The following is a 15,359-nucleotide window of genomic DNA, read 5'->3' on the forward strand; positions in this document are numbered from 1 at the left end:
GTTTTATTTGATACATGTTGCCTGTAAATTAAAACTCTGAAATTCTCCTGTCGTGTCTTCCTGCTAATACTATCTGTCTGACATTTTCTTCTGTAATAAACATCAGTATACAGGGATAAGCTTGAATAGTATTTTCTGTATTTTGGTGATGAGATTAAATTTACACCTAAAATGAAAGTTTATTTTAATAACATAATTTTAGAGCAACTTTTATTGAATATCAGTGTTGTGATTAGTTTTTTTAATATATTTTAGTACTAGGACCCAATAATGTGAATGTTTCCATTTGTGCTCCGTCCTTTGGTACAAGCCTGGAGGGTGACAATAAAATCGTGCCAACTTTGGGAACAATTATATTGTTTGCCTGCATTTTATACTCCTGGTAAGTCTGGATACATTCAAAATGTACTTAATGATCTCTACTGTTCTTTTGTTTAAAACCTTTTTGATTGGTAGAGCAAAATTATATATGATTGTATCTTCTGCAAATGGAAAAAGTATATGTGTGAAATCCACACTGAAAAAAATTAAAAGATTAGAGTAAAAAAAAAAAAAAACTGACTATATTGGCTTCGTCTTGTGCATGATTGAAAAAGAAAACATGGGGCACTTTTTGCACCCACTTTGTTTTCCCTTTTTATGTATCTTTTGAACAACTGACAAAGGTTATACATTCGAAAGGTGATGTTACTTTTTTCAGTGTGAAAATGACATTTAAAGTTTATCAAATCTAATAATACTTCTTATAGTATAAAATATGTTTTCTTGGTGGTTTTGTTGTTTTGTATTTTCTTAGATAAATGTGCAGGTTTTTCCACAAGGGTCTGCTTATTCTAGCACAGTCACAGGCCACATAACCATACTTTTTGTTTGTATATATATATATATATATATATATATATATATATATATATATATATATATATATATAATGAATGATAGAGCGAAATTACATTTGAATTTTAACCCTTTTGATGTCACTTTAGTTTATTTTATTTTTTTATTTTTTTTTTGTGTCTGATGCTCCCAACTCACCAGTATGAGAAAATCCCCACATATGATGCTCTTTGACTCATCCTGGTATCTAGTTATGCAAGAGCTCCACAGAATTTGTGTAAAATGGGGGAAACTTTGACAGCCACCACTACAATGCTCCAATGATCTAGGCTTTATGGTAGAGTAGACAGACGACACATGAAAGACCATTTAGAGGTTGCAAAAATGTACCTAAAGGACTGCCAAACTTTGAGAAACAAATTTCTTCGAAACACAGATTAAAATATTTGTCCTTAACTCTGAGAATTATTTTGAAGGAGACCAGGGGCCTCATGTATAACGCCGTGCATAGAACTCGCACTATAACATGATGTAAGCACAAAAGCAGAAATGTGCGTACGCACAGAAAAACACAGATGCATAAATCTGTGCGTACGTAAACTTCCACGTTCTTCCGCTACATAAATCCCGGTCAGCGTGAAAAGTAACGCACACTACTGCTGTCCCGCCACAACTCCTCCCAAAATTACTCCTCTTTGTATATGCAAATCAATATAAATAGCCCTTAAGCTCAGCCTTCTGTGAAAAGACAATGGGAAAAGCATTGGGGAAAATATAAGAATTTCAGCGAATACCAAGTGGAGGCAAGGAAAAACTTACTACTACATGCTTCCAGGCTTTCTCTTCCTCCGACAGGACACAGAATCCATTACATCCATGATATTACAGCTCTCTGAATAATTAAAATACTGAGATATATAAGTGACATTTTTTTCATGATGATAGGAGTTAAATCATGTTATTAAACATGGGAACACTGTGGCACAGTGATTGTTCATGTCTCACGCAAGATGCTTGCTGCACCATGTGCGACCTTCAATGAAATATTTTATTGTAGCAGTACTGTTTCTTTCTAATGTACTAACCTCCAATTCCTGTCCTTACTTTTCTTTCTCCAAATACCCAATCGCCACACAATCAGCTCTGTAATAGACGTTAAGCCATCTGTAAGCTTAGAACACAGATTCTTCAAAACTTTTAAGGAACATTGAGGTATCTTCTTAGTACGTGTTTAATTATTCTATCCATCTATCCTTCCACTGTCACGCCAGCACAAGCAAGAATACAGCGCGAGGCAGGAACAATCCATTAACGGAGCGCAAGCTCCTAGCTAGCGCTGCAGCACCGTGTCCTGGCATGTTTAATTATTAACAACTAGACATTAAGCCCGTTAAAATAACGGGCGCTAGAACAGTAGTGCATAAATATTTGTATGAACAGTCTATATTAAATGGCAAGGGACCTTGTATGTGGCTGTAATATGTGTCACTGTATTGTGTGCCTTTAATTTTCACTCTCAGTAATACTGGTTTGCATTTCCGTGAAATGCCTGTAATTTTGTCTGACAGTAATACAGTGGAACCTCGGTTCACGACCATAATCCGTTCCAGACCGTATGAACTGTACGTAAATACATATTTTTTTAAAGTTTTTAAGCACAAATATAGTTAACTATACCATATAAAGCACAGCGTAATAGTAAACTAAATGTAAAAACATTTACTAACACTAAGAAAACCTTGAACAACAGAGAAAACTTAACACTGCAAGAATTTGCGCCTTATGACCCGCTCGCTAAAAACTCTTTTTTTTTTTTTTAATGAGTTTTAAGCACAGGGGAAAAAATGAACATTTGAAAAATCTGTAATTTAATAAACAACCAAGAAAAGTAACATTGCAACAATGCACGCGCGTGCCTGTGTGTGTGTGTGTCTCTCGCGTGTGTGTCTCTTAAGCGCACGCCTCTGTGTCTGTCTGTGTGTGTGTCTGTCTGTCGGTCGTGCGTGCCTGTTTGTCTCTCTCAGAGGGCGTGGTTTGTTATGTTATACTCAAGAAGATTTAAAGCTGGAATCGCTGCCAAAGGAGCTGTAATAAAATACACGAGTAAAGGGTCTGAATACTTGTGCCAGTGTGATATTTCATTTTTTTTTTTTTTAACAAATTTCCTGATTTTTCTAAAATCTTATTTTTGCTTTGTCATTCTCTGGTTTGAGTGTTGCTTGATGCGGGGAAAAATAAATTTAATTGATTGTAGCATAAGGCTGCAACATAAGAAAATATGTAAAAAGAAAAAATGTCTGAATACTTTCTGAAGGCACTGTATACAAGAATTGGGATTTAAATGAGGTGCACTGCTTAATCCTGCTGGCTTTCAGCAGTAGAGCCATTGCAATGGATTAATGGAAGTGAATAAATTTGGTACTTTAGGAAGTGTGTGTGTCTGTAAGTGGGCCCTGTGATAGAATGCTTGCCATGTCATTTGTTTCCTTCATTCAGCACTGGGTGAATAAACAAATGAAAGTTTGTGGAAATGTAATTACAAAATCTTATTCTATTTTGGATTTAAAATAGGGAACTGTTTTTTAATGTTTTTAGTTTAACTTCAACAACCCGATCAAGTTCTGAAGCTTTACGAGTATGCAGGACTTCTGTTCCTGAAAACGAGGTTAGTAAGTTTCTTTAAACATTTTTTTTAAGCTTGTTTCATTTTTTGCCCCTTACAAAGTGGGACTGTTTATTCTAGTAAGAATGTTGCAAGGTGGGATATCCTTGTAATAGCCTACAATGCTGCTACATCACGTTGACCCTAACCGTAGTGAGTTACCTTACTCAGTTTAATACCTTTTTCTACCATAGCAGTAACCTAGGATATATGGCATTATATGAAGGTGATTTCATTCATGAAAGTGTAGTGTTTGGTTTTCATTTAACAATAGGATGATATTTTGATATTCTTATGTATGCAATAGTAATTGTAATGGCTGCTTGCCATATTTTATTAAGTTACTGTTTAATGTATAGTGAATGGTGGCCACATTCTATAAATCTAGTAATGAAAAGGTAATTTGGTATTACAAAACTTTCATTAAGGTGATATGCTTGACTCATTGAGTTTGTGGCCTTTAAAAACTTTGCCACATAGTACTTGAAGCAGTAATCAAAAAAATATTATTTGTTGTTTTTTAATAGGTAGCCCGTTGCTGCTTCTGTTGTGCCCCCGATGATGACGGTAATGAGTTTTCTTATATTTTGCCTAAGTAAATAAAATGCTATTTGAAAGACCTCTGCCCAAACTATAACTATCTAAATGAATAGCACATTGAATTATGCACCTGTTAGGCTTGTTTCATTTGACTGAAGAATTTTGAAGCAAAGCCGTAACTCTACATTCATCAAGTTCTTCTTGCATGACATAAGTGAAACCAGCAAAGGTACAAGAAGTTTGCTGTTATGTCTGTGAACATTGTAGTGAAAACAATAACAAAGTTAGTAAAACTTGAGGTAACTTCTTTTAAGTCATTATTTAACTTGAAATATTTCAATGTTGCATTCATTTTCTTGCTGAGATCATTTAATAGCTTGTTAGTTATATAGACAGTTGTTGAGTATCCATGTAGCAGTAGAGGCTCCCTAATCCATCCAGCCAAGCTTTTGGAAAAATATTTGTGTTTGCCTTATGAACAGGAGTTGTTTTACATTCACAAATGCTACTGAGAATAAACAAAAGGGCACCTTTTCGTCTCTTCTTCTACTGCAGTCTACTTTCAGCTCCTTAGTGCCTCTCATCTTCTGGTTATGTGTAGTGTTTTCCAACTTGTGTCTAGCATGTTGCAGGTTTAAGCATTGATTTGTCTTTCAATCGTAATTCTTTCGTTGTCAATTATTGTCATTGTCATCTCACTTAGAACTATGTGTGTGTTATTCCTAATTTTCAGTTTAACTGATAGAATTACTCCATTGTATTTAATAATTAGTGGATTTGGGTATTTTTTAAAATAAATCTTGGTTATATGCATTCTTTGACTTGCCTATTAGTCTATAGCTCTCTTTATTTTATTAAATGACAGGGTGGTGGCTCTGCTCTGGTTATCCGGAAGGTTGCCAGTTCGAATCTTGTTACTGCGAAATGGGATCCTACTCCGTTGGGTCCTTGAGCAAGGCCTGTAACGTGCAATTGTTCCAGGGTTGCTGACCCCAAGGGGTATGCGAGAAATAACAAATTCCTAATACAAGAAATTGTATACGGTGAATAAATAACAAAAAATAATGACTAAGAACTGTTAGCAATCCACCAAACACAATAAAAAAAATGCACATTTTAGACATTTCAAGTTCACTTTATGACAACAATGAAGAGGAAAATAAAATATAAATTCTAATGTGTATGTTCTAACTACTGTATGTTATGTTTAAATCTTGCCAAAAAATAATCTGTCAGCATGAGTAAGTATTTTGGGCTGTCACACACTAAACATGATTTTTCGTTCTTTAGTTTATTAAAATAGAATACGTGTTTTAAAAAAACTCAGTTGCCCAATGTCATGGTGAAGTAAATGGCAAATTGAAAAATGAAATCATCTGACAGAAGTTAAATATCTTTAGGCAATCCTGGTTTCGCAGTGCAAGGGCAGCTATAGGCTTTCATTTGAAATAATTTCTTCATTTCAAGTCAATTCGTTCTGCTAATCTGAATTAGGTGGCTTGAACCTGACTTTGTACTGCCATCTTAGAAATTTTACTTTTATGAGAAAATCTGCAAGGTGATCCGAGTATGAAAATTTTCTCTTCATTCCTTTTTGAACTCTGTATTAAAATGATTTGACACTTGGAGATGTCCTGTAAATATTCAATTCAATTTATTGTTATTCATGCTCTTAAATGAGTACAGGCGTAGAATGCTGCAGTAAATACTACCAGTCCTGCTAGTTATCTTCTGAAACTTTTATCTATTTGCATGTTATTGTGCTGTTTACTTGAGCATCTTAATGAGAGAGAGTTAAAATGTAGAATAAATTTGTGTGGTCTAGATGTGCAAACTGTAGGTGTCTTTATAAATTTTACTGAGAATTTTCTTTTTTACATCCATACTACTTATTTTCATGTAAAAATGGGTTCTTAAACTAAAACGATCTCCATCCATACTTGCATTTTCACATTATTGAGAAAAGTATCTAGTCCACACTAAAACAACCAAAATGTAATATTATGTAGACATTTGCCTACACTGGCCATGTGCACGTTGTCTGAAAAATCCCTGAAGTGATGGTAGCACAATCCATGGGATTTATCTCACAACTGTAGTGACCAGTAAATTATTTGCCTTTAACGCATGTTTGCAGCTTTCAAACTTTACAAAATACAATTTAGATCAATACTGGTAAGCAACACAGTAAGTGCCTTTGAAAGCATCTCTTCTATACCCACCATGTTGGAATATGGTTTTCTTCTGTGAGGATTGACCAATCGGGAATGTGAGGTTGTAACAAGCAAGTCAGGAAGAGCAATGTAATAAGCAAAGCAATTAGTATCTGTTTTTTTTAAAGTCTACATTTTCACCCATCAGCATTGCAACACTGAGCCAGTGATTTAAGAAGTATATGGCTCTAGAGTGAGTTTTTGTTTTTGGGGCTTGAAAATGCCTGGGTTGTGTCGGTGGAGCCTTAAACTGGCCAAATCACTTTCCTATTTTAAATGCAGTCAAGAGTGCAGGTTTTCCTTATTAAAAAAAACAGATTTTCTGTTAAAAGCAGTGATAAACCTCAAGGTGACAAACTGTTTTGACCAAAAATATGTAATCCCTGCAGTACTTTATTAGAAGACACCATGTTGACCTTCTAAGCCAATTATACCCTTTTGCTCAGTGATGATCCTAATATGCTATTACTCCATAGTTACATGCCTTTTCTCTTATCTGAGACCACCAGACCTGGCTAAAATAAATAAATAAATACTATTTCATTCAATACAACTTAGTACACTGTCTGCACTTTTATTAAAAGGCGTACAAAAAGTATTATTACAATATATTGAGAAATAATTTCAGTTTAATGTTAATTTATTTTTTTTGTTTATTCTGCACAGGTGACTATGAAGTGGGTAATGAAAACGGTGGGCAGAAAATAGTTCTTGATGAGAAACAAGGCACAGTCTATAGCTATTCTTTCTTCCATTTCATCTTCTTTCTTGGATCACTGTATGTGATGATGACAGTCACCAATTGGTTTCAGTAAGTTATTATCATCCTATTGTTAAATCTCATGTGAATCCATGGGTGTATGTCTGAACACTTCATCCGTCAATAACTTTTTTGCTTGTATATTTTGTATACTGTAATATATGTAAGAGCCAAATCCTTAAAGTTAATGCTATTGATAAATTTACCTTTGCTTTTGCTTTGTTTGAATATATATACATCGTGGAAATTCAGCCCTGACACAGACAGACACAGTGACACACAAGTCCAAAAAGAAACCACGCTTTTATTTTTCCTCCTCTTTTGCCTTTACAGCACTGCACACAGTACACAAATCCCCCACGAAGGTTCAGTCCCTTCTTTCTCTTTTCCTTTGTTTCTTCTCTCTCCTTTGCCTAATCTTCTGCCGACTCCTCTCCTCGCAAGCTGTCCTCCACCTCCCGACTTCAGCTCTCAAAATGGAGTGAGGTTGCCTCTTTTACATTACACCTGGAAGTGCTCCAGGTGCAGTCCCATTAGGTTCCGGCAGCACCCCCGGGAGTGGCGGAAATGCTGCATGGGCACTCGGAAGTACTGTACTCCAGGAGTCGTCTTCTGGCAGCACTCCCACCATCCAAGGCTCCACAATTGTCCAGGCGCCCCCTGGCAGTGGCCACAGGCCCCAATTCCGTGGCCTTGATGCAAACCGGAGGGGCTGCCCTCTCGTGTCTCGGGGGAGGTATTGTCTCCCGGTCCTTCCATCCTCAAGGTGTCCGGACGTTCGCCACAACATATATAAAGTAGCTTTAACATAGATAATGGAAGATTCTCTTGTACCCCTTATAAGTTAAAAGTAATAGAATGTTCTTAATGTTAGCACTGTGTGACAATTAAATTGAAGGTAGACAGCTAGAAACAGCATGAACTGTTAGTCAGATAGGTATTAATGGCATAAACATTTCTGACTATTGTGTGTGTTTGTACAGTGAAGTTAACATATAGATATATAAACAAGATATTTCCTTTTTTTTTTTTTTTTTTTTTCTTTTTTTGCATGTATTATAAAATTTTTTACTTATTTTGTATGAACTGTTTGCTTTGAATAACGCCGACATCTTTTAAACGAGGATGGCTTAGACTCATGAGTTACTTCTTTTACAAAGAGTACTTGGAAACCCTTACAAATGCAGTTAAAATTTAAGTTATATACACACACACTGTGGATTTGAGAATAAAAGGTGTTCACAATGAAAAAATACAGACTATGTCTATATATTACAGGTCCTTTCTGTTCATATATCCTTGTAATGTTTTAGAATCATACAACTTTGAATGTCATTTCCATATTTTTAAGGGAGCATAAACATTCACGCAGTTGGCTGCCAGATGTTTCTTAACAGTCTCTATACAAGAAAAACAAGTATTCTTAAAACTAAATGCCAATTTTAAGTTAGAATCAGAGTGCCGAAAACCGGTCATGGCAAAAGTGACAGTTTGTGATTTGTTGTAAACGTTAGGGATATCAATGTTCTCTGAAACCAGCAGTGACTAGGTCATCAAATGACCGTTGAATAGTACATGAGATCTGTATGTGGAGGTTAAAACTACTTCAACTAAATCAACAGTCCTTGGAGCTAAAAGGGTAAATGTCTGATAATCTAATGACAGCACAATTATAAAAATTACTCTAGAACTTCCTAATGTGTTATAAGCACGTAAAATGAAATGGCCGCAGTACAGTTTTTTAAAAAGATCAGTGGCAAGCCAGTAGAGTTTTGGAGTTGTCTTATGGACAAATTAAAGGGTGCATGGTGGCTCAGTGTTAGCGCTCCTGCCATGCAACAAGGAGGCCAGGGTTTACTTCCAAGGTCCTTTCTGAGTGGAGTTTGCATGTTCCTCCCCATGTTTATGTTCCTCCCCATGTCTGCATGGATTTCATCCAGGAACTTCAGTTTACTCCCACAGTCTAAAGACATGCAGGTTTAGCTAATATCATATTTATGTGACTTCTAGCCATGGGATATGCCAGATTTGCAGAGTTGCATTTGCTGATATCGTTACTGGACCTGTCAATTTAAATGACTTAAAATTGCTGCTGATGTCACATTTACCAACTGAGTGCCAACTTTCCAGGACAGTCATGGTTGCCCCTTTTAATGACAGCAAAATAGCGTGCTGCCTGATGGCGCCGATGCTGTATGAAGGGTTAACATCTGTGGAGAGTTCAGCGGCAATTCCTGCAGTTCTTTTCTTTTTCCTTTTCTGTCATGGTATGTAAAACATGAGACATCAAACTGTACCAGCACCTTAGATCAGTTTTCCTGAACACTATGTTTGCTGCATGTGATAGCTGCATTTTTGTGAAACATCCTTGATTTACTTTAATGCCATCGGAGAGATGTTTTAATTTCTGCAATCTGATAATCAGTATTATTGTGAACTTGTAATCTTTTTCTTATTATTCTACAGCTATTATGATGCCAAAATTGAGAAGTTATTTCATGGAAGCTGGTCTACATACTGGATCAAGATGGCTTCCTGCTGGGCCTGCCTTCTGCTGTACACATGGACCCTTGTTGCTCCTATTGTTTGCCCAAACAGAGAATTCTTGCAGTGAAGAAACTGAAGTTATGTGTATTTTGGTGAATTAACCTTTTGTTGTCAACCTTTTTCAATTTTCTGTAGACAGTTTATTTTTTTGTAAATGGTACGACTTTTATGGACTTTTTGAATACAATGTTTAAAGAAGTAATTCCTCTGTAAGCCTATGGCAAGGATGCCCCTTAACAGAATTTCTTTTTCAAGCTTTTTAAAGCCACTGTGGCATTTCTGGACTGGGACAATATGAAACCTGACTTTGGTTTGGTATACCTATCAAGCATTTGGGAAGGCATGCATGGAGAGTCATTAAAAGAAGTATTTGCATTTTTTCCAGCACTGACATTTTATTTCACTAGGTCAAATTTTATCTACAGCCCTCTTGTCACTTTTCTATTTGCATTTATAATTAAAGGTTGTTAGTGGGGAGAAGAGTTTATGTTAGAATAAAGCAAACAAGATCAATTGTATAAATATGTTTTATATCCCAGCCAAAAAATGGTGTTTTGAAATTAACATTAATTAGAAATATATAGGGAGTGGTACATTTGTAGCCATTTATAAAGCCATATGCTGAACAAAATATGACTTGGATCAGTCATATTTGGTTTTGTAAAGTTCTATATTATGATTGATATTTTTGTTTTATTTAAATATAAATTTGTTCTCTCTTTTGTATTTTCACTCTAATAATGAACTGACTTTATAACACTAAGTAGGAGTCATTGAGCTATAGGAAAAATGTGGATTTAGATTAAAATTCCCAGTGTGAACAAGCTATGATTCTCCTTTGCGTTTATATTTTAATTTTGTGAATTGTTAATATAATCGTCATGAAACTGCCCATTTCTTTATTAGAAAAACTAAAATCTTTAAAGTAATTTTTTAAAGTGAAGTTTTCCATTTTTATTGTTTTTGTTTAATTTCCTCAGGATGCCACATTATTATAATAGTCACGTACAGTAATAGTGTCTGTCTTTAATATTTACGTAAAGAAATTGAGATTTTTGTAAAAATTTGATATACAGTGAAATTGAAAATAAAACTTAAAGTTCACACTTCATATGCCATTGCATATTCCACAAAGTGAAGACGTTCACTAAGTTGAACTTTTTGTGAAATTTCATAACCAAAAGAAGAATGTGTGTCACTTTTTGTGAAGGAGGTGTGGAGATGTGTATTAATTGCTGAATAAGTAGATTTTTTTTGTTTTGTTTTTTAGATTAAACTTATTTCTTCACAGTCATGATATATAGTAATTTGAAGTGTAAAATTGCATTCTAAAGTGAAGCTTTTTTTATAAATGAAAAACATACATAGTATATTCTTGCCTATTAAGGGTACCAAGGTCCCAGCATAAAACAAAGCATTATCAGTAAGTAAATTTGTAAAGTCAAAATCGTTAAAGAGTATTGATCCATATCTTAAGATTGCACGCATATTGCTAAAAGGCATAATACCCATGTTGTTTTAGGAATCAGAATCCCTTTTATTTGCCAGTACATAATGTGTAGGAATTTGACTTGGTAGATTTGGAGCTGTTTATAACAGAACACAACATCACATACAAATAACCTCAATAGCATAAGTTAAAAAGAAAAACTTCAGAGTTGCAATTATATTGTAAAACTATAAAGGAGATGTGCAAATAATTATAAGCAAGAGAAAGTGTGAGTGTGTAGTGTGTGTGCATGTGCATACACATACACGTACACATACTGTGCACACACACCTTTACACAGTTTATGAGAGAACATAATAATAAGTGTTGTAAGACAGGCTAAGTTACTGGTTTGAGTGGGCTGTGGCTCTGGGAAAGAAACTTTTGAGGTGCCTGTTAGTTTTGGTTTTAATTGACCGGAAGCGTTCACCAGAGGGGAGTTTTTGGAATAAGTGATGAGCTGGGTGAGATCAGTACGTGGTGATCTTTATGAAATGGTTAGTGACACGAGATGTGTACAAGTCTGCCACAGATGGAAGAGCACGGACAATTATTTTCTCAGCAGACCTCACAAGATACTGTAATTTATGTCTATAGTGTGCTGTTGCTGAACCAAACCAGACAATAATAGAGAATGTGATTATACTTTCAATTATGGCTTTGTAAAGTTGAACTAGGATTGGCTGGGAAATATTTAATTTCTTTATTTGGTGTATGCAGTACAACTGCTGCTGAGCCTTCTTATGATGGAAGTTGTGTTAATGTCCCAGTGGCGAGTGTTTGTTATAGTTGTGCCCAAAATTTTGAAGGATTTCACCAAATTGACTGCAGATTCATTAATAAGGAATAAAGGCACCAAAAGAAAAACATTATTGTGAAATTTGGCCATTTTATAAGGTGACGACCTGCACGGTCTTCCTCTGTTGTGGTCTAACCTCGAAAAGCAGTCTCCAGATGCTGTTATTGACATTATTGAATGTTAATGTCCAGATAATTAATTTCTGACTCTGTTCTGTAGACCAGAACCTTTTTTTTTTTTTCCTGTGACCCAGTTTTGCCAATTTTATGTCTTCAAGTTCCGTATTTGCCTCCAACAGTCATTTCCGGTGTTTTGGGTCTCCTTTGGGAAATCTCTGCTTGCTGTCAACCCTATCCCCTTGGTGAATCACAGAAGCAGCTTTCTCCACAAACAGTATGTGACTGTTTCCCATCATGTACTATTGTGAATGAACTGTGTACGCCCCAGTTTCAGATAATACGCAATCCATTGTGGGTCACAACTCATAGTTTAAGAATCTGTGCTGTAGACAACCAGGAAATAATTACTGACAAAAGTCACACTTGTGGTCACTCACTGTCTTTCACTATGTAGAAGCTTATTCCCATCCATCCATTTTCCAAACTTGCTTTATCCAGAGCAGTGTCAAGGGGAAACTCGAGACCATTCTTGCAAACATTGGCAAGATAGGAACAATCTACAATCTCTGGAAAGGGTGCCAGTCAAACACAGGGTAGACATACAGACAGTCACTAGGGCCATTTTAACATCACTAATCCACCCAACTTGCATGTCTTTAGACTGTGCAAGGAAACCAGAGTACCCAGAGGAAGCCCACACAAGACACATTTAGGATCTGGGATATGAACCAGCTAAACCCACACACACTCAAAAAGAAAATGAAGATTGTATTAGTTTCAACAGATACTGTCTGCTTTTTTCAGTATCACAGTGCACGCATGTGCTCCAGTGGTCTAGCAAAAGAAACTTGGAGAGCGCGCATGTAGTGTGCAATCAAGTGACAAGAGCTGAACAGACGTTAGGGACTTGCATTTAGTTTTAATCGAGCTGAAGTTTAGTACTGATGTTTTAGCATGGGCAGAGTGGTATCACAGAGCTGTCATTCCAGCCTCACAGCACTCAACTCTGCATGGAATTTGGACATTCTCTCTGTGTATGAATCGATTAGTATTAAAACTTGGTGTCAAAACATTGCATACATCACCCACTGCGAGTATGAGTCTCATCCTGACCTCAAGGAAATTACACCTGAAATCTGTGATAAAATGTATTACTGCTGCTTTACTTTTGTTGTCACAAGCATTCCTCAGAAATGCGGACTGCTCCTTTTCTTAAACATTGGGACCCTGATATACTTAACCTCCATTATAAGTGAATGTGCAAGCTAGGTAATTTTTTTTATTTTTATAAAAAACAATTTATAAATGCAATTTCACGTGAAAACTTAATATATACCATGACTGTGAAAAAGTAACTACTACATTTATTTATTATGTTTTCATAGTTAGACATATATTCACATAGGAAAATTTTTATTATGGTTTGCCATTTATAACTTGTGTTTTGTTTGATTGAGCATTAATAATCTGGTAACACTTTAGGTACTTCAAAATACATCAATCACTCATTTAGTCGTAGGTAACAAGACCTTAGCAAAGGCTTCGCTCATAACACAAAGAATTAGTAAAGTGGATATTCATCCCTGTGCTGAGTGGCATCTGATATTCTCATTAAACTGCACACTCACGAATATGAAGGATTCACAGGCCATATATTGAAGTATGCACTATCAAGAGGAATGTGTCTCACAGAAGATACGTCTGACTGTTCCAAAGTGAAGTTATTTTAGTAGGCCACATTGCACAGAAGTTACATTTACAGGTCCTGTTTTTTGACAGTCACCCATGGCCTTTAAGGTTTTGTTACATACAGTAAGAGTAATTGAGTAATAGGTGAATTTTTGCATTATATAAATTAATGTGTTACCATTGTTCTTAATCAGATTTTTAAATTCACAACAAATTTACCTTTTAATATTTTAAACTAAAGGCAGTGCTTCCATAAACCAAATAAAAAAGTTAGAAACTAAATTAATGAATTAACATGAAAGCTTTAGAATGTATTGAAGATACCAAAACAAAACTCAATTAAATAATTTAAAATAAATCTATGTTGCGGGTACAGACAAACAACAATTTATTGATTAATACGTATGAATAATATTTAAGAGAAAACACTTTGTATTAATTTCTTTTCATATTGTTCACATGATAAGGAAGTGTAATTGTAATAGAATTAGAATGAATTGTAATACCACACCTAAGCAGAGTTTGGATTTCATGGGCTATTTTCGCAGTTTAGTTTCATATGTTACTGATATACTCTGTATGACAAATCAAAATTCATTTTTGCAGCATAAAATATCAGTATAATTAAAGACACTTATTGTTCATGCCAGTTTAAATTTCTCTTTTTCTAGATCTCCATGTGAACCTGTTTTTTATGATATTAATATCATTATGTAATAATTTATACTGTTAAAAATTATACATTAACGTTTCATATATAAGTGTCTTATGTGTTGATGTGCATGTGTGTATACCTTGTTTTATATAAAGATATACACACACACACACACACAGTTTCTGTATTTGTATTGCAATAATGGTATTTGTACAAAACATTTGTTTATTGAAATGTAGGATTTTGCGTAATTGTGTTATATATTTCATATATAATTCCCGGTTTTTTTCTTAAACAAGTTTACCTCAAATTATGCATGAGTACAGACCAAAAGCTTTTGTGCTGGTTGAACAAAAACTATAAAATTATTTAGTTTCATTATTAAAACCCTCAGTGCTGTTCATCATTTGTATTGATCACTTTAAAACAATGCATTCCTACACAACTATAATTCTCTATGGTGCTATTTATTTTTGGGGCATATTCAGTCCTCTTCATTTACTCATTTTCCATTTTAGGAACAAGTTCCTGTATTTAATTTTCTCCAAAATGTGTGCGAGAGAAAATTGAAAATGAAGTCTTTTAACTATTCTGTCGACTGAATATTCCCCTTGAGTTTATTTTATTTATCATTTAATAAAAGTCAGATTTCTTTCTTGCAGAGAGTCTTTGCTTCTTCATTCATGACTAGTGATGAGCGAACTGCGTGGTGTTTACTTCACTGTGAGTTTGCAGAAATCACAGAATTGGGCCGGGACTTCGCTTAACTTGGCAAAATGCTTTGGAAATCAATGGGGAAGGAGGAGCTGAGGTAGTTTTGAGTGGATTATGATGGTACAGTGGTCTTTTAAATGTCCCTGACAGCCGGGAAAGCATCTGCCAACTATTCTGGACTGATTATTGTGACCAAAAATGTGATCTGAGCTGTAAGACAGCAGTACTAACCACTGCGCCACAACCAACAAAAGACGCAGGCGGGACGATAACCACAAACAAAAGATAACAAATGGCCACAAAGTAGTAATATATTAAAAACAAAAATTGATACA

General features: G+C 35.1%; 1 protein-coding gene across 1 annotated transcript in view; it reads left to right on the top strand.

Moving 5' to 3' along the window:
* The window catches only part of serinc5 (serine incorporator 5), a 75,646-nt gene extending 60,675 nt beyond the window's left edge, over positions 1–14,971 (top strand). Inside the window, exons 8-12 of the mRNA XM_039758369.1 lie at positions 256–382; positions 3,433–3,502; positions 4,027–4,066; positions 6,919–7,063; positions 9,479–14,971. Coding sequence (XP_039614303.1) covers positions 256–382; positions 3,433–3,502; positions 4,027–4,066; positions 6,919–7,063; positions 9,479–9,626 — 530 coding nt within the window. The 3' untranslated portion in view covers positions 9,627–14,971. The remainder of the gene's footprint in view (positions 1–255; positions 383–3,432; positions 3,503–4,026; positions 4,067–6,918; positions 7,064–9,478) is intronic.
* Positions 14,972–15,359: the final 388 nt, after the last annotated feature.

This window comes from Polypterus senegalus, chromosome 7 (genome assembly GCF_016835505.1).
Source record: "Polypterus senegalus isolate Bchr_013 chromosome 7, ASM1683550v1, whole genome shotgun sequence".
Classification (NCBI taxonomy): Eukaryota; Metazoa; Chordata; class Cladistia; order Polypteriformes; family Polypteridae; genus Polypterus; species Polypterus senegalus.